The sequence below is a fragment of the Chiloscyllium punctatum genome, chromosome 1, assembly GCF_047496795.1.
Source record: "Chiloscyllium punctatum isolate Juve2018m chromosome 1, sChiPun1.3, whole genome shotgun sequence".
NCBI classification, from domain to species: domain Eukaryota; kingdom Metazoa; phylum Chordata; class Chondrichthyes; order Orectolobiformes; family Hemiscylliidae; genus Chiloscyllium; species Chiloscyllium punctatum.
In genome coordinates this window covers 134,726,983-134,747,322 of record NC_092739.1, presented here as the reverse complement: position 1 = coordinate 134,747,322, position 20,340 = coordinate 134,726,983, and the positions used below count along the sequence as shown (strand labels likewise).

Here is a 20,340-nt window from a genome sequence, read left to right as displayed (position 1 = left end):
GCAGCTCAGCCTGCAGCAGCCTCGGAGCCGATTATTCTCCAGGACCTGGTGAACCAGCTCTCGAAATCTCGCGAGATGTTGGGGAAACAGATTGGAGAGAAGCTGGCTCCAGTCTCTCTCATGCTGCAGAAGCATGAGCAGCAGCTGGGAGACCTGGAGAAGAGGATGGATGAGGTGGAGCACAGGGTCACAGTGGTGGAAGCTGATGCCAGTTCATTCAAGGAAGAGATCCAAGCCCTGAAGACACAGGTTCGTAATTTGCGTGACCAAGTGGATGATCTTGAAAACAGGGGCAGGAGAAAAAACATTCGGATTATCGGTCTGCCCGAGGGTAAGGAAGGTGAGCGGCCTGCGGAATTTGTTGAAGATTGGCTTCCGAAATTCCTTGACTTGGAGACTGGTATGAGAGGATTGAAGATAGAGAGGGCTCACCGGGTCAGAGCACGGAGGTCGGGTCTGGGTCAACGCCCTCGTCCTTTCTTGGTGAGGTTCCATCATTACCGGGATAAGGAGAGAGTCATAGAGGCTTCCAGACTCCAGGGGAAGGATCCAAAGGCCCTAATTCACGAAGGGTCTAAGATCATGTTTTTTCAGGACGTTTCAGCAGCGGTGATCCAGAAACGAAAATCGTATGATGGTGTCAAGAGAAGATTGAAGGAGCTTGGGATTCAGTACTCCCTGAGATATCCGGCAGTGCTTCGGATCACCTTAGATGGATCCATGCATCTCTTTGACACATCGGAGAAGGCAAGAGACTTTGTGGACAAACTAACCTCATTTAAACAATTGTAGTATGTATAAACATTGTTGCTTGGGTATGCGTTAATCATTCTGTAAAAGAAATGGAGGAAATCCGGTTGGAGCTTTGTTTTTCCCTTTTTTTCCTCTATTGATAATAATTTGATTCAAACTATGTCTGGCAGTTGTTAAGATGTACATTTTAAATTTCTAGGTTAGGACATGCCAGAGGATGGGTGGAGCATTGATTCCCCCTTTTTTTTAATAAAAGAATGTTTTTTTTATTCATATTGATATTCTATGGGGTGTTTATTCTTTTTAGCTTGTGCTTGTGATGCAGCTCTAGCTGGGAGAAGTGAAGGTGGTTGAGATGGTTAGATGCCTACTTATGGGCAGTTCGGGATGGGTAGTTACCCCCTCCAGGCAGGGGGTGAGTTCCCCTACTCAGCGCTATTGGCGCTTTATATGTTGGTTTGTTTTCTGTTTTTTGTTGTTTTTTATTTTTAATAATTTTGTATGTTTGTTAAATGTAGTGGTTTTAGTTTATGTAGTTTTTATATTTGGTGGATCATGCGACACTAAGGCTCAGCAATTTGTGGTTCTGGTTCCTCCTCTCTGGAAGTTAAATGTAATTGCAGAAGATTATGGCTAATGATTTCATTAAATGGTTTACCTGGAATATCAAGGGAAGTCACTCACCAATTAAGAGGAAGAAGGTACTCTTGAGTCTTAGAAAGGAGAAGGTGGATATTGCTTTGTTACAGGAGACACATTTGGATGACAAGGAGCATCTGAAATTACAGCAGAATGGCTTTGACTGAGTTTATTTTTCATCACTTAATACCAGAAGTAGGGGAGTGGCTATATTGGTAAGGAAAAATCTCTCATTTAAATTGTTGGAATGTGTTAAAGACACATACGGGAGGTTTGTAATTCTTGAAGCCTTGATAAATGGGGAAGAATATGGCATTTTAAATATTTATTGTCCCCCAGCTCATCCTCTTAAATTCTTAGTAGATGATCTTTCTAAACTGGTAAGTCTCAAGTCTCGGCACATCATTATAGGGGGAGATTTTAACTGCCTCATGGAGCCCACAGTAGACAGGTTGCCAAAACGTCCCTCAATATCCTCTGCACAATCAAAACAGTTATTGGGTTTGTGTGGGGAATTAGGATTGGTGGATGTCTGGAGGTGTCTCCACCCTACAGGTAGGTATTTCACGTTTCTCTCCAATCCGCACAGATGTCATACGAGGATTGATTTTTTTTCTGAACCCTGTGGTAACCCTGGATCTGGTGGCATCCTGTACGATTGGTAATATTGCCATCTCTGATCATGCTCCAGTGTACCTCATGGTTAAAATTAAGGATGTTGCAGTGGATTCAAGGTACTGGCGAATGGACCCCTTTATTCTCATGGACAGCAAGTTTGTGGAGTATTTCTCTAGGGAATTTCGGGCATTCCTAGACATCAACATAGGCTCGGTTGATAGCTCATCTGTTCTCTGGGAAACTGCCAAAGTGTATGCCAGAGTGTTAGTTATTTCATATTCCACAAGAAGGAAGCGGCAGAAGGGTGAGCAGCAATGTCTCCTTGAAGCACGCGTGAAGGCAGCCGAGAAGGCCTATTTTGACAGATCCTCATTGGTCAAACTACAGAGGATTACGGCACTGCGGTCTGCACTAAATTCCGTGCTCACGCAGACGGCAAAGAAGGAGCTGGCTTTTGCAAAGCAAAGGTTATACGAGCACGGTGACAAGCCAGGTAAAGACTTAGCATACCTTGCCAGAAAGAGAAGTGCCCCACAAACCATTTCAGCGATTAGGGAAGGGTCTGGGAACCTAACATGTGATTCTAAAAAGATTAATGTGGCATTCCAGAGATTCTACTCTAAGTTATATCAGTCTGAGAATTGTGAGGAGGGGCAAGCCAAAATGGAATCCTTTTTTAGAGATCTGAAGCTCCCGGGTGTGACTCCCGAACAACAGTCCTTTCTCAATGCCCCATTATCAGAACAAGAAGTGCAGGAAGCTATGAGGCAGCTTCAGAGTGGAAAGGCGCCCGGTCCTGATGGACTTCCCAGTGAATTCTAGAAGGAATTTATAAGTATACTGTCAGGCCCGATGCTGAATATGTTTAATGATTCATACAGTCATGTTTGTCTCCCACCATCTCTGAGAGAGGCCAATATTTCAAAAAAAGGATCCGAAAGACTGTGCTTCATACAGGCCCATCTCGCTCTAAAATGTGGACTTTAAGATCCTTTCTAAGGCTCTTGCGTTAAGGCTGGAGACTGTGTTACCTTCTATTATTAAAGAGGATCAGACGGGCTTCATAAAAGGTCGCAGATCCTACAATAACGTTAGGAGGCTGCTTAACGTAATTCAACCATGCCAATAGCAAACAATACAGGGATTGGTGATTTCTTTAGATGCAGAGAAGGCATTTGACCGAGTTGAGTGGCCATGCCTTTTCTATACTCTCGACCAGTTTGGTCTGGGCGAAGTTTTCATAAGCTGGGTAAAGGTTCTCTCAGTGTACCTCTCGCTGCCACCATTACCAACGGGGTACGATCAAGCAATTTTAATATTTCTAGGAGCAGCCGGCAGGGCTGTCCCCTTTCACCATTACTTTTTACGTTGGTGATTGAACCGTTGGCAGAGGCCATTCGTGGGGATCCCAATATATCAGCTCCAGAAGTGGGGTCAAAATTACATAAGATCTCGCTGTATGCAGATGATGTCCTAATTTCTTTGACAAATCCAGCAGTTTCAGTGCCTTGCCTGATACAATGTATTCACGCATTTGGCGCTTTTTCAGGGTATAAGATTAATTTTGCTAAATCAGAGGCTATGCCAATGGTTGGTCTTACGAAAGAGTTGGCTCTTGAGAGTGACTATAGATTCCCATTTAGGTGGTCACAGGGGGGTTGTGTATTTGGGCATATTCATTACTCCAGTTCTGGATTGGCTGTTCAAAGCCAATTTTACTCAATTATTTGAAAAAATTAAACAAGATCTCCAAAGATGGGAGGCACTTCCAGTCTCATGGTTGGGTCAGATAGCACTTATTAAGATGAATATTCTCCCTCGTTTGCTATACCCTATATGGATGCTCCCCCTGATTTTCAATAAACAAACACTCAGGAGACTGAACAGTTGGTTCAGCTCCTTTATCTGGCACCGTAAACAGCCCCTCATTAAATTAGCCAAACTGCAGTTGCCTCACAGATTGGGGGGAGTAGACCTTCCGGACATTAAAAATGACCAATTAAGCTCGCTTTTGACCTACGTAAGTGATTGGGTTTGTGGGGATCCTCTTTCAATATGGCTAGATATCGAAGTCTCCCAGGCAAGGTGCCCCCTTAGCAGTTTGCTGTTTTTGGACAAGGTGAGGACAGTTAGGGAATATTGCCATAACCCAATAGTCATCAATACTGTTAAAGCATGGAGGGCAATTCGGCAGAGGGAAGGTAATATTGGCAAAACATCTTTGTTTACACCTTTAGTGGGTATGCCAAGTTTTCAACCAGGTATGGTAAATTCAGGATTTAAACGTTGGGCAACTAGGGGTATATCTTGCATGGGTGATTTATTTGAGGGAGATGTAATGATGTCCTATGATCAGTTAGTACAGAAGTATGAGTTACCTAATAGAGACCTCTTTCGTTTTATTCAAGTTGGGGATTTTATTCAAATAAAGGCTACACTTCTGACTGATCCCTACAAGTCCGACGTAGAAAGAGAGGTACTAAGGGCTAAGAGTACACTCTCTGTCAGTATCACCAATTGGGGGGTGCCAACTCAGATGAGTCTGATCGACTCTGCAAGATGTGGGAAAGAGAGCTGGGTGTTGAAGTTTCTTCAGAGGCATGGGAGGATATTTGTGAGAATGCAAGGAAGATATCAATTTGCAATAGGACTCATGCTTTACAGTTGAAGATTCTCCACAGGGTCCACTTAGCCCCAGACTGTTTGTCAAAATTCAAACCAGAGGTATCTTCAGTATGTCCCAAGTGCAAGGTCTGTACGGGTACTCTTACCCATTATGTTTGATCTTGTGACAGGTTTCAAACATATTGGAGCGCTGTGGTGGGTGCAATGGAAAGGACTTTAGGTGTAGGGGTGGAGAAGGACCCTAATTCGCTCCTTTTGGGCCTACCCATTGTATTTCCTGCAGACTCGCATAAGGCAAAACCTTTCAATATTCTTACATTCTGTACCAGGAAGAATATCTTGCTAGCTTGGATATCGGCAAATCTGTCGGGTTGGTGGAAGAGTGTTATGGAGCATATTCCCCTGGATTTTCTTACAAATATGGTACACCACAAAACTGAGAATTTTTACAAGACATGGCAACCCTTTTTTAAATACCTGGACACAGATTTATCTGCCACACTAACAAGGGCTTTTATATAGCCGTAACGATTGTGTTTCATGAGTCCAATATCCAGGGAGGAGGAACTGTGAATGTATGAGTGTTTTGTTTGGCTGGGCTGAGTTATTACTATTTATTTGTTTGTTGTTAGATATTTATTTAGTTAGTTAAATAGCTAGTTTTGGTTTTTTTTTTAATTTTATACTTCTCTATATATGTTTATACATTCGTATAGGAGGGTGTGTTGGGGAATTTTTTTATTATTTGGGTTTAGTTTTGTACTATTTTTGTACTGTTCTGAATTGTTTTGTATTTGTTGTAATATTTAAAAATCTACTTTTTTCTTATTAAAAATATATTATATAAAAAAGGCATCTGGATGGGTATATGAATAGGAAGGGTTTGAAGGGATATGGGCCGGGTACTGGCAGGTGGGACTAGATTGGGTTGGGATATCTGGTTGGCATGGACAGGTTGGACCGAAGGGTCTGTTTCCATGCTGCACATCTCTATGACAGTATGACATGGGAAGTGATGCTTGGTTGGAGGTATTGAAAGCCTATCAACGAAAAGGAATTGTGTCCAGCTTGAACTAGCGGTTTCAAGAGGTGGTGAGGAAAAACATTTGATGAACAGCTAGGAACCTTGTCTGTGCCTTTTGGATGAAGGATAGAAAAGGTTCACTAAACCAAATAATATTTCAAAGATGTGCTGTAACCCAAATCCGTCTCTCACTCATCACATTCTTGGGAAGTTTATTGACATTCAAAAGGTCACAAATGTTTTTAATTGACACCAGAGGGGGAAATTTTCCTTTGTGCTCTGAATAATGAAATTGTAAATCCATTGACAAGGGAACTCAAAGATGGTCTTCTACTCACATTGCTTCACCTTAAAAAGACACATGAAGCATTTTTTTTAAATCAGGTGTACAATTTTATTTTTCCACTTGAACATAAACTCCTCTATTTAAAAAAACACATTCTTCTTGGTTTCAGCACCCATAAGAACACCAATTTTGTGTTATTTAAATTTTGGCGTTTTTTTTCATCTTATTTGCATTTATATTAAGCAAAGTGCATCTTTATTTGTCTGGTTTACACATTGCACAATACATAAATAATGCTATAAAACGTCTTCATATTTACAAGTAATATAATATATTTATATATAACATAAAATACACTTTTTTCTTTTATTAAATCTCATTACTTTTCATTGAAAGCGCCTCTGCTGAATCCGAGTCCTTTAATAACACCACTCCTATCGGTTATTGAGGAACACCTCCAGCCAGCAAGGGCAGCTGGTTATGAATTGTCTCGTGTAGCATTGGCCCCAGCCTTTTACAAAACTAATTTGGACGCTGAATCCAGACCATGGTTCATGCGTGAAATCATGGTCGTTGGGTCTTTGCAAGGTGTAAGACTTCTCGTAATCAAAAGCCTTGATGGAATAGCCTGGGAACACTTTGTGAACAAGTAACGTCCTGGAGTCTGGGTTGTCCAGTGTGACTGACTTGATGAAGATCGGGTAGTTGCTGCGGTTGTAGACCCACACCCCGTCCGGCTCCTTACTCAGCTGGATGCCGTAGCCGATTTTGCTCCGGACTTTGGTCACCAGCTGGCTCTTGTTGTCCGAGTTTAACTGTCCCAGGCAGAATCCGTTCCCGTGAGGTAGATCGTAAAAGATATCGAGGGAGGCTTCTTGGACAGTGTACAGGCGCCCCACTCGAGTCCGCTCCTCCCAGTATGCAACAACACACCAGTGCGACCGACTTCCCAGCTCCTGACTTATTCGGGAATCTATTGGAGGAAATATGGAGAAAGAAACTTTAACAAGGTAATAAAATGACAGAAGGATTTGCTGGTTATGTTCAGGATTATAATCTGAATTTCAGTACATTCACATCAATATACTATCAGGGCTATATTTACTAAATTACCATAGTGACTACATTCCAAAATACTTCAGTGGCTGCAAAAGGATGTTGGAACATCATGAGATTAAAAAAGGCACTACATAAATGCATATCTTCCCTTCAGCTTCAATTTCTTCCCACTGCCAAAGACAACAATATAGTGGCTGCTCTTCCGCAATTCAGTGGATGCTCAAAATGTTTACAAAATCATTGTTTTTTACAACATTATGAACAACTCAGACGGAAACACAGAGTCAGGAAGAGAAATGTTAAATATTAAATATTTTATATATGTCAGGATTTTTCAATGTAACTAGTAGTTTTATATGACACACACACAGACATACAGACACAGACACAGACACACACAGAGCTTAGCAAAGTGAGAAAGTCTTCCTATTAACCAGTGGCCTTGACAATCCAGTAATGTTTCCTTTTAATAGATGTGGTTAGGTTACTGTCATCACTGATGTATGAATGTACTAATCTCTACCAGTGTGTACTCGGATAGCAAAAGGGAAAAAAACACAAACATGGAAATGACAGCAACATAGAACCACACACACACCCAAAGCCAGATAGCAACAAAGACACATTTCAGAAATGTGGAGCCACACATGGATCCCAAACACCAATAGGATCCAAAACCCCTGATCAGCTTAAAAGATATCAAGAGGAGTACTCTACCATTTGAATGGCTGCAACCAACATCCCCCCCCCCCAACACCGCGCCTCACCCCACAGAAATGTAACTGTCGATCACTTCTGCCCCTTTTCCCCAGGAGAGTCCTGCTTCGGGGAATTTGGATATCCAATAGTCCCAGAGCCCCACAAAAATGCCTACCATTCAGGGTTACCGGGTTGTGGCGGGGGGGGGAGAGAGCAAGGATTAAGAGAGTGAGGAGGATAACCTTAGGGGAGGGGACACAGAAACAGGAATCCCCTCATCTCCCCAACACTACGCAGTGCAGCTAAAGCTGCAGATGTCCAACATGGCTTCCTTCCACTCAGGGAGAAACAGAAAGGTCAGTTGGGATTGAGTAATATTTCGTTGTCCACTTAAGAGCCCCCAAGAGGCTCGAGAGTGGATGGGCCACCAATAGGGTGAGGGCAGTCAGGCACAAGCACAGCTATAGGTGAGCAGCTAAAACCAGAAGCATATGATGCTGAGGATTCAACATTATATACACCTCTCCCACGTGGACTTCCCAACTTTTCGCAAAAGCAGAACTGGCCACGTACCCTCTCTCACATGGCTCAAACTCTTGCACAGCTAGATTCCCATGTGTTAAATTTAGACAGCTACAAACACAGGGGATGAACAAAATGCTAGTACTATCTATGGCAACCTCCAGGCATGAATTTCCCTCTGGGAATGGGAGGCAGGAGCTGGGACCATTTCCAAGTCCACTACATGTCCCTTGGAGGAAACAGACATTCATCAGGATTTTCATTGAGCACCCTTTTAAATTCTCATGGTACCAGGTTCCCTGCCTATTTAAGGCCAGCATTCGGGACCTTGAAATTGGGCAGCCAATTAGAGGCTGAGGAGCTGCTGTAGTCAGTAAGAAGCTAAGTGTACATCACAACAAGATGGTGCCCTGTCACTGAATGTGTTAAAACATAAATTAAAAGATGATTCTTGCAGCCAGGTGACCACTACGAAGGATGATCCCTTCACTGGTTGGCCTTTGGCTGATCCTTTACCCAGGAAGAAAGGGAGGACTCTTGGGCCGACTGCAATGGTGTCTCCAAACCCTCTATGCCTTCGTGTCTGCCTGCCAATTCCTGGCACTGAAACCATTCCCTGTCCATGCAGACTAGTTGTTTCTTTTTACTTTACCCAGGAGTGCTATTACTGACCTTCCCACCACTAAAATCACCGTGTCAGCTTTTTTGCATCATTTTAAAAATACTTACATGCAAAGCCTGTTAAGGAGAAAGCAAACCGTCAAAGGTGAGGGGGCGAAGGGGTTGGGTAGGGACAGTAGGAAGATGGAGTTGGAGGGGGAAATAAAGCACTATATTCCCCACAGTGCTCACCTCTCCCTCTAAAGGCATCAAACTCATTGATGGACATGCAGAGTAATTTCAGTCAGTTTCTATTAATTGTCCTTAACAAGGTTTTTACAAAGCCCAATCAGCCTTGCATCATAGAGGGTGCTGGAAACCCTGCAGGCCCCAAGCATGCTTTTGGGAAAATGGTTGACATTATGAATGGTCAAAGGAAATCAATAATTTGAGTCCTGTCCAATTCTTTCTCCCACCCTCACCAGGGCCTGAAGTTCCAGCTCACAATTTCGATGGGCCCACCTTGAAGCAGCCCTGCTAACACACAGCAACATAATTTGGGTTATGTTTACTTGGCTACTGGCAGGTTAATTTTCATCAACTCCCCGCCCCCCCCTCCCCCCCACTACAGACCCAGCAAAGCAGGTCAAGCTGGGAGCTGTGCTGTACAAACATCTCTCCAAACAAAAGACAGTGACCATGGGTCTATTAAAAAAGATTGTGTGGATGGTGATTTTTAAACCAGGGGGAGGTTGGACACACAGTCCTGGTTTTGATGTACAAAAGCAGTCTGGGATTTTTTTTTTGTTTAAATTAACATGGCATTCTAGTTTAAGTTGGATGTTTTGGGAAAGTGGGCATGCCAGAGAGAACTCACAACAGCAGAGGTAGTAACACACCTTTAACTAACCAAAAACCTAGTCTGGATTATTAACGTCAAAACAGGGCAGACACATGAACATAAATGTTTTATGAATGTCTGGTTTATTTACAGTTTTGACTCAAGTTTTTTCTTCTGTATCTTTGGTTAATCCAACAGCCCACAGCACTGTCTCTAAATGGATGTCTCTGTGTGTTTGACACGTTGTGCATTTATTTGGCTCCATCCTAGCAGCAGGAGCTAGTCAGCAGGCAACTTTGTTGGCTTGCTCAGATTCTGTGAGGCTAGAATGAGGAAGTGTTTTCCCACTCCCCGTAAACTGTACCCTTTCACCCATCGATCCCCTCATCTCAGCTGCTCCCCACCGCTTATCCCACCCAACCCTTACAGTGCCCCTCATAACCCTCTCTAGCTCAGCCATGTCCAACTGAAATACTGGCAGTGATCAAAGAGCAGGAAAAGGGAAAAAAAAAGAATCTGTGTCAAATTACTTCAAAACTCTCCTTCAAAAAAACACTCCATAAAACATGCACTGAAATCAGTGGGGCTCTTTTCACCACCCAACCCCCGCGCACCCCCCACCCCCCAGTCCTCTACATTGCCCCTTAGCACACAAAACAGGAATACATTCATCTCAGAAATGAAACAAGAGAGAAAAGAAAAACAAGGACAAAAATAATCTTAACAAACACCGGGAACTTTATTCCACTCCTGAGACCTGACTGTAACCACCCGTCGCGCCAAAGAAAATCCCAGATTGGCCAGGGCGGTTTTCCTTTCATCTTCACAGCCCTGCAAACCGCCCAGTAATTTTCAGGGAGACGTCAGTGCAGCCAGTTCAGAGATTCCATTATTTGCTCGTCCCAGATGAACTGAGCTCTGGTTCTTAAAGTGGCAGTCCAAACCACCCTGTGTGCTGGATTGTAAAAATAACTCCCGCTCTCTCTCCTCCTGTTGTGGTAGGAGTCTGAGGTTTAAACTCTTCAGCATACACTTCAGAGCAGCAGAGTTCCATATAATTACTATTTCAATTCTCACTCAGAGGGAAGCTGAGACACAAAGGGATGAGCCAAGTTAGATCATGGCCCAGTAAATCCCAGTCAGTGGGCCCCACTTTGATTCACCTCCTGTCCCCTTCTCTCACATGGGGAGGATTAAAAAAAAACAAACCCCCTCCATATCTCTTTTAACGGTAATCCCCACCTTCACCTTCCTGAATTCCTCAGCCCCACAGTCTTGGGATTGGTTTAGTGTCAGTACTATACGCTAAAGGATATATGCAGCATCCTGATACTAACCAGGCTCACACTGACAGAGTGGCCCAAGCAAGCTTTCTGTACTGTTGGGAGTTTAGATTGAGAATAGACTTTATTGAAACACACAAGGTTCTTAGGGGACTTGACAGGGTAGATGCGGAGAGATTTTTTTTCCCCTTGTGTGGGTGTGTTAGGACAACAGGGCATTATCTCAGAATAAGGGATCGCACATTTAAGACACAGATGAGGAAGAATTTCTACCCTGAGCATAGTGAATCTGTGGAAATCTTTACCACAAACAGCTACCCAAACTGGGCCATTAAGTATCTTCAAGGGGAGTTAGATAGATTTTTAACTCTGTGTGGGAATCAAGGGTTATAGGGACAAGGTAAGAAAGTGGAATTGTGGATTATCAGACCAGCCTTGATCTCAATGAAGAGCAGAAAACATTTGATGGGCTGAATGGCCTATTCCCGCTTCTTGACTTACAGATCACAGCTGAGTGTAAATCAGTAACTTTCAGAGAAGGGAGTAAATAGATGTCTATATCCTGGTGAGTCACAGAGTCAGAGATGCACAGCACGGAAGCAGACCTTTTGGTCCAACTTGTCCATGCTGACTAGATATCCCAACCTAATCTAGTCCCATTTGCCAGCACTTGGCCCACATCCCACGAAACCCTTCCTATTCATATACCCATCCAGATTCATATTAAATGCTGTAATTATACCAGCCTCCACCACTTCCTCTGGCAGCTCATTCCATACACGCACCACCCTGTGCGAAAATGTTGCACCTTAGTGCCTTTTAAATCTTTCCTCTCTCGCCCTAAACCTATGCCCTCTAGTTCTGGACTCCCCCACCCCAGGGAAAAGACCTTGCCTATTTATCCTATCCAAGCCCCTCATGATTTTATAAACCTCTTTAAAGGTCACCCCTCAGCCTCCAATGCTCCAGGGAAAACAGCCCCAGCCTGTTCAGCCTCTCCCTATAGCTCAAATCCTCCAACACTGGCAACATCCTTGTAAATGTTTTCTGAACCCATTCAAGCTTCTCAACATCATTCTGATAGGAAGGAGACTAGGATTCCACGCAATATTCCAAAAGTGGCCTAAGCAATGTCCTGCACAGCTGCAACGTGGCCTCCCAACTGACCAATAAAGGAAAACATACCAAACACCTTCTTCACTATCCTATTTACCTGCGACTCCACTTTCAAGGAGCTACGAATCTGCACTCCAAGGTCTCTTAGTTTAGCAACACTCCCTAGGACCTTACCATTAAGTGTAGAAGTCCTGCTAAGATTTGCTTTTCCAAAATGCAGCACCTCACATTTATCTAAATTAAACTCCATCTGCCACTTGTCAGCCCATTGGCCCATCTGATCAAGATCCCATTGTAATCTGAAGTAACCTTCTTTGCTGTCTACGACACCTCCAATTTTGTTGTCATCTGCAAACTTACTAACTATACCTCTTGTGTTCACATACAAATCATTTACATAAATGACGAAAACCAGTGGACCCCAGCACCGATCCTTGTGGCACTCCACTGGTCACAGGTCTCCAGTCTGAAAAACAACCCTCCACCACCAGCCTCTGTCTTCTAACTTTGAGCCAGTTGTGTATCTAAATGGCTAGTTCTTGCTGTATTCTATGAGATCTTACCTTGCTAAATCAGTCTCCCATGAGGAACCTTGTCGAACACCTTACTGAAGTCCATATAGATCACATCTACCACTCTGCCCTCATCAATCCTCTTTGTTACTTCTTCAAAAAACTCAATCAAGTTCATAAGACATGATTTCCCGCAGACAAAGCCGTGCTATCACTTTAAGGCAAAGGAACAAGGATCTATTTGAGCGAGTTCTCAAGCAAGACCCTGTGGGGTATATTTTAATGATTGGGAGATAGGGTTGGTACTGGTCAGCCAACACCAGCCCAACCCTGACACCAGGTGGGCATATTGCACTGTACCACACCATACCACTTGGCGCCTGGCCTCCCTTGTTCCATAACATAACTGTAAATGGAGTATTTTGGTCCCACTTCAATTAGACTACTGGGTAAAAGTGGGAACAGTCTCGCAGAATGGAAACTGTGGAGGTAGGAGAGGTCAGAGCATGCTTAGCTTATTTCGCAGTGCCAAAGGTCTGGCCAACAGCTTGCTTCAAAACTTAAAACAGCAAGATATTTTATTTTATTGACTCTGACCTGCTTCATGGGACCTGCTAATATTATCAGGTAACATATAAAGCTGGGAGGGGTTGGTGGGGGTTGCTTGCACTTTGTAAAGCACTATCAATAAAAGAGAGGAACCACGCAAAGGTCATTCTGCATGCCTGGCTGCGAGAGCCCGCTCATTCATTTCAAGAGCTGGGGGCTGGAGCTGGAACAATAAAACAAGGGGAAAGAAAGCAGGCACTGCTCCTTTTGTCTGCAAGAGCCTGTCTACAGTGAATGAGGCAGACAGCTGATTGCTGCTTCCTGCTCACATTCTTTATCCATAGGCGTATGCTACTCATCAGCCATGCAAATTACAGAGTGCAACTCTGTCCTCAGGGCAACTGCTGCACACACTTCACTCAAGTAAGTTAAACCCTTAAAGGGAGGGCGGGGGATTTACAGTTTGAGACAATTTATTTCCAGACAGAGTGTAATTGTCTTAGGAGTCTTCTTGTCCCATTTTTTTTCCTTATATTATATGGTAAATATGGATAATTATTTTATGCAATTAAAGATATAGGCATAAATTTAGTGAAGGGGCCATCCATAATTTTCATGCAAATACATTTTGCACACTTTAAAATTATTGTGCCAAAGATGACAATTATACCTGACTACTTATCTAATAGAAACTGATAGTGTACAAAATAAATAAAATGCTTTCACACATCTCAGCCAGGAAACAGCTCTTGATCACGCTGTAGCAGAGAAAGACAGAGCTGTGTGAATGATGCATAAGCAAGATCAGGCAGCCCTGTAGTGCTCTTAATAGTCAAATTGCCTACTAAATAATCAACGTTTAACAGTTTAAAGATTAAGAAATGGCCCCTTCAGGACATGGCACTGCGTGACAGTGCCAACTGAGAATGAGGAAGGGTGGTACCAGATTAAGAGGAAAGTAAGATGTAAATATTTTGAATACATTTCTTTTATCACTAACTATTATGTTCTATGTTACAGGATATTTGTCTGCAGCTGTCAGTTCTACCATCATGGTATTAACCCAGCCCTGTTATATAAAAGGCTCTCAGACAAATACCTTCAGCCTCTTTGGCAAGGGTGTTCCATTGCTCTTTAGAGCTAACAGATTAACTGAGATATATTCCTGTTAAGCATTTGAACCTAGAAATTACTGTTGCCGATATTAGCATCTGAACAGTGTGACTAAATAGAACTCCCATCTCCTCCCCAACTTTAACTCAGGTAACAATCCATTAATTTGAAATGGGTTAAAGCCTTCATTAAAATACCAGACAACTATTGCTAACTGAGACAGGGCAGGAGGCAAGATTAAACATTTTAAATCCTCTGCTGTTGTCAACAAAATGGCAAAAGGTATTGAGATGGGTGGCAGGGTGCACGACTGCTGCTCCCATAACAGACTTATGGCAAAGACAAAATCATTTGTTTTTTGTAAAAATAAATGTTGTATTAGAAATGTAATAATGCTAACATCACTGCATTCCAAAGCAGTTCATGGTATGGTAAACACTTGGGAGGTGTGAAGAGGTCTTACATAAACCTTCACTTGGTCAAGAGAACTCAAAGAACAGTTTTCACTGGGCTGGGAAGGCAGAGATACAATTATGGAACCGAACCCTATATAGAAAAGAACAATTGGCTTTCTATCACAGGGTAATGAAGCCTTCACACGAGGGATTGTGATACTATAACCCAGCTTGATTCAACTACATGTGAAAAATATATTCAATACCTCTCTCCAATTCATACATGATATTTTAAAATCATAACCAAGCATGGAGATGGGAAAAGCCTTTCTGCCAAGTTTCGATGACTGAATCCATTGATAAGTCTCGAGCATGTAAAATATTAAAGGGGAGGGGCAATGAAAAATAAATAACCAACGTAGGATTTTTTTTTAAAAAACATCTTCTACAGCCAAATATTATTGCGTTCCGTGAGAGTAGATGAGGTAATTGAAATAGACCGAAGAGAAGTCACACAGAAAGGGAAAAGACTGGTAATCATTTCAGTTTTGAGCAAGCGATCATTTTAGTGCTCACTGGTTTTAACTGAACCTCTATGTTAGCACCCGCTTTGTAACCAGTTCAAGGCCTTCGGTAGAACAGATTCTTCCTTATTTGGGAATGTGTCTGCAGCTAGTGTTCTTGGTGGTAGCTTTTTGTCTTTTCCAATATTTTACACCTAGCTAACTCGCTGGGTATCATAAAGGACCTTGATTTACAATTGTACGTATAGCATGTGTCAAAACGCCAGTACACTCTCCACAACAGCAACAGGCCAATTACATGATTTTAGATGATATTTAACCAATAGAAATCAATATTTCTCTGCATATTAACATGACAAAAACATTTATTTTACCAATAGTTGTCTGGTACTGGAGAATTTAGGATTACCGAAAAATGTATACGTTTTGGTGAAGCTTTTCATCTTGAACTCAAAGAGATGAAGCGATACAAAGTAAAGAGAAAATAACATTTACACTACATGAGAGGAGAGTGCGGAGTGGTTGGCATGTACCTTGATAAAGGTGTTACCATAAAGTATGGTGTTTGCCACTAACAGGACATTACCATCAAGCCAAAAAGGTATTCTGTCTATTCACACAAATGAGCAATTTGGTGTGGTGTCCGGTATGTTGGCCATATGTTCCAAAAACTGGTGGATTGTATTAAACAAACAACATATCCCTTCGGCCAACCAGCCCACCCTTGCAAAACTCACATAGTGTCCAACATTAGATGACTGGACAACGTGCGCTGCATATTCCAGACTGTACAGTTGATTATCTTGACAATTGATTTAGGATTGTCAGTTGGGTTTGTGTGCACTGGAAGCTACACATATTAATACAAAAGGGCTCTTTCCTTTGCCAACAGAAGGAACATGCACACTCACTTGCCTGTTTCAATCTAACAAAATAGGTGGCAGCAATTTTCAGGTTCATTTCTCACAGCAATGACTTGACAAATCTGAATCAAACTGTCTTGCTTAAAATTTAAGCAAAGTTTGGCAGTTAACTGTCATTATTTGTTAACTGGGGCATTCGCCATGGGAACACATCCACCAATCAGGGTCCAGCTGCAAAACAATCAGCATTCTCCTCTCATACGAATGGTGTTTTACCATTACTGCGGTGGTATTTGCTATTAGCTCTTTGCTGGTTGTGGAAGTTTTCTGCAAGTCTTTCTTCTATAATACTTCATTTTTTACACTGGAGACCCAATTCTACAATGTAATCTGTAAGCCCAACCCCTCACTCCTGTCCCAACCCAAGTTCCTTTTGTTAGGGATGATATAATTCAGTCAGTGGGCTTTCACTAATATCAACAGCCCAACTATCTGGAAATGGCACTGTGGCTTATATAGATCGATGTACAATTCTATTAAAAGCACTTTTTCTGATAAATTATATGCAGTCTACAACAGAAGTAGGGTATAAAATGTTTCATAAACACAGTATAAAATCTGTAATTGTGTGCTGTTATCATAGCTGAAATGAACATTGCATAAATATATCGCATACACAACGTTACACTTTTATTGAAAACCGTTGTAGTTGTAAAGGCCAGGAAATTCTGTAGATTCCAAATTCTCCTTTTTCCCATCCTCCCCCCACCTCCCAGTCCCTGCCCCTTCAAACTCTCCAACCATTGGCCAACTTTACAATTTTTAACAACCTGCAGACTGTGTCCCCGTGGCATCCAAAGGGGAAAACAACACCATCCGGCCGACTGGAGACAGACAGCAGCCTGGAGAAGTTAATGATTACTTCTGTCTGGCTTTATAATCAAATCATTTCTATTCCTGATCACAAGGCTTTTCTTCCCAGACGTACCACATAGACAGAGGGAGGTTGCTGCTCGTGATACAGATCACCCACTGCTGGCATTCTCCTACTTTTAAAAGGGTGTTAATTTGCAAACAAATTAGTCAATCTCCAACCCCACTGCCAGATCCCCACCCCGCCCCCCCCCACCCCCAATCCATCCCTGCTGTATACACTCTCTGAAGCTATTCTGACCCAAATAGCAGATTGCGAAGTAAGAACAGACAACTGTCTGTACTGTACAAGCTGAAATGAAAGCTCAGCAGGTCAGTCTGAAGGACGAAAGCACAGCTTTATTCTCCCTCAGTCTGGCTGGAGCCTCCCCTACTGCTTTTTGATCATTATTTCAATGGCTCTCCAAACCTTAAAAATTGTAGGAGATGTGATTTATCAAAATTTAGAAATTTGGGATAAATAAGAAGTTCAGTCAAATTCATTTCAAACAACAAGTTAATTGACATTATATAATGTTTTCAACATTATTCAGCCAATGGATTCATTACATATTTTCCACTTTCGCAAAAGGGTTCAAACACCAGGGACACCAGTTAAAAATTAAAAGATCCAGAACTAAGAAATAAAGATCTTCTGTTTATCTGAAACCTTGTTATATCCCTCAGGACATTTCGCCGTGCTTCCCATTGGACTGTTTTCTGATAGTGCTGGCTGCATTGTTCGTTCAGTAAAATGTGGCACAAGGTTTTAACACTACCAAGTCGTACAAGCAGCTGAACAAGTTTAGATGTTTTCGGAAGTGCAGAAGGGTATGCAAGTGGAATCTTTATATTCAAGATTGCAGAATAAGTTACCAGCAAATCGGACAGTATAGCAATTCAAAGCTCTTGGAGAGAAGTTTCTGGTGGGAAGGTGGGAACGTGAGATGAATCCATGTCAAAGCAGCTACCAGACCAGTTGCTCCGTCCCTCAGGTGTCCACCTCTATCTCAACATCCCATTTCAGATCCTTTAGTTGAATTTAAATTCTCCTGCTTCTCAGTGTATAAAGTCTATCAGGGAACTTTTCACCCTGTCCCCTGTAGGTAAAAATGATGAATGCAGATGCTGGAAACCAGAGTCTAGGTTAGAATGGTGCTGAAAAAAAACATTCCTTGGATGCTGCCTGAATTGCTGTGCTTTTCCAGCACCACTCTAATCTAGACCATGTCCCCTGTGCCAATGCTGCCCCGAAACCAAAAAAAGGAATCACTGGTTTGTGTCACACAATCTTTAGAATGTTTCCACAACTACACTGAACTTCTCCAGCTGGGCACTGAGCTCAGCAGATCCACCAATCGTACATACTGATCCATCCTACACAGGACGTGCCACAGCACACCTTTCAATTAAAAATCTCAGTAATAATCTCAGTAACTAAATTCCAAACTAACAACCACTTCACACACCTTTCTGCCTCCCTCTTTCCTCTTACAGATTCCTGGTCTAGCTCTTTAGGACCTGGTTCCACTGTCATTGAGATTGAGGGGCTGCTGTCACAGTTGTGCATCAGAATATCATCGACACACCACCGTGCACTTGATCTGCTCCTTGGTTTATAGCTCAGGTGTGATTTCCCACACCTCAGCCAGTACAACAAGAGGATCATGCCAGAGGTTTCAAAACTGAGCTAGGCGCAGAACACACCACTCTTTCCTGCACTTCAAGAAAAGGCCACTCATCAGGCCATCACATCCTTACAAGAGTTTAACTGATTGAAATCTGAAGGCAACTTACTGATTGAGTTTATCCAATCTTTCAGCTCAAGAATTCCTAATCATATGTCACTTTCCAACTGGAGAAGTCTTCAGTTGCTATTCCTCTGAAGGTTTCAATTGACTTTTCATGACTCTCTGAATTACTGCAGGGGATGCTGGGATACATTCTATTTTCCCTTCTGTTACTGAGGTAGTGTATGTGATCTGTCTGAACCCATTCGTAGACAACATTGGGAGTCTAAGCAGGGCAAGAAATATATCCTCTCCAAAAACAAACCTCCCCATCGAGACCTTGTTCAGTCTACTTGACAAAATGCCAGCTGTTTCCTTGCCATTAACTCAAAGTAAATGATGACATTAATGACAGCACCCCACCCACCAGAACTTTAACCAGCAGCAGACGAGAGGAACACAATGCGTGACTCAGGCTGAGTGTTTTGGCTCATCTGAAACCGGAATAGCATCAGCCTTGTAGGATGTTAGTATGTCAATGTAATCTAATTGAGGAAATGGCAAAGAAACCTGAAAAGAAAGAGAGTGCAAACGAGGAATAGAGAAGTGTATTATGTAACTGGTTCATTCTTGTGTACACCAACGGGACTCAGATATATTTTAGAAAATTTAAATGGTGTGCAGAACCGAACCAACAATGTTAAACCTCATCAGGAAAAACCAACTATGTGTTTTCATTTCAGTGTCTGGTAAATGAATTCAGAAAAGGGAAGGGCAGCAGTCCGAGCAGAAGAGTACTTCTATTGATAAAATCTAAGAAGCTGAGAGGGAACATGTAATGATGACTGCAATACTTTTAACAACCCCAAGCAGAAGTTCAAGGTCGATGCACAGAAGAGCTACGCCAGTCTCCAGAACACAAAATTGATGAAGGTTTCCTGCATTTACTAACACAAATGACAGGCTCCAGGGTGGGGGCTCAGGATTCTGCGCGCAGCAACATTTTAGCCCAGTGAAGTGGCCAGCTTGCTGTTCTATTATTGTAGTACTAGCGTACCTAAGAAGCAATCACCATTGGTGATCACAGTGTATAAGGGCCCTGACAATTGAACCCAGAGTCCAAGAACTGGCACTGGGCCTTTTAAGATCATGTAGGTGAGAACAGTGCAGCAGCACACAGTGGGCATGTTGTGCATTGGCAGCTGGTTTTACACGACACCAATTTTCCAATGACTTGTAAAATATTGCCAAGGTTTTAAATATTGAACAAAGTGAAAGCCACTGTGGAACTACGCAACAAGTCTCCAAACATAGAGTTTGACCTGTCGTTCTCTGAACCTCAGTGGTCAGCCATAGCGAATAATCAGCCATTCTGTACTACTGATTTATGATTAATTTCAACCTCCGAATCTCAACACAGGACCATTAAACAAGGCTTTTTGTCACTTCAAATGACAAAGCAACAAGAAATATTCAGTAATTACTGAAACCCTTGCACAAGATCTGACATATTATAGGAAGTAACAAGTTACGTGACAATCAGGTATGACTGTGTGGAGTCAAGCACACCCGTGATGTCAATTTCCCCTCCTGCTCTTTTCCAGAAGTAATCGCATCAGAGCAGTGGCAGAGCAAGCAGACGAATTCCTTCCAAATATCCTGCACAACCCTTAACTC

General features: G+C 42.5%; 1 protein-coding gene across 1 annotated transcript in view; it reads right to left on the bottom strand.

Moving 5' to 3' along the window:
- Nucleotides 1-6,051: 6,051 nt before the first annotated feature.
- smad7 (SMAD family member 7) overlaps nt 6,052-20,340 on the bottom strand; it is a 42,172-nt gene continuing 27,883 nt past the window's right edge. Inside the window, exon 4 of the mRNA XM_072574713.1 lies at nt 6,052-6,918. Coding sequence (XP_072430814.1) covers nt 6,380-6,918 — 539 coding nt within the window. The 3' untranslated portion in view covers nt 6,052-6,379. The remainder of the gene's footprint in view (nt 6,919-20,340) is intronic.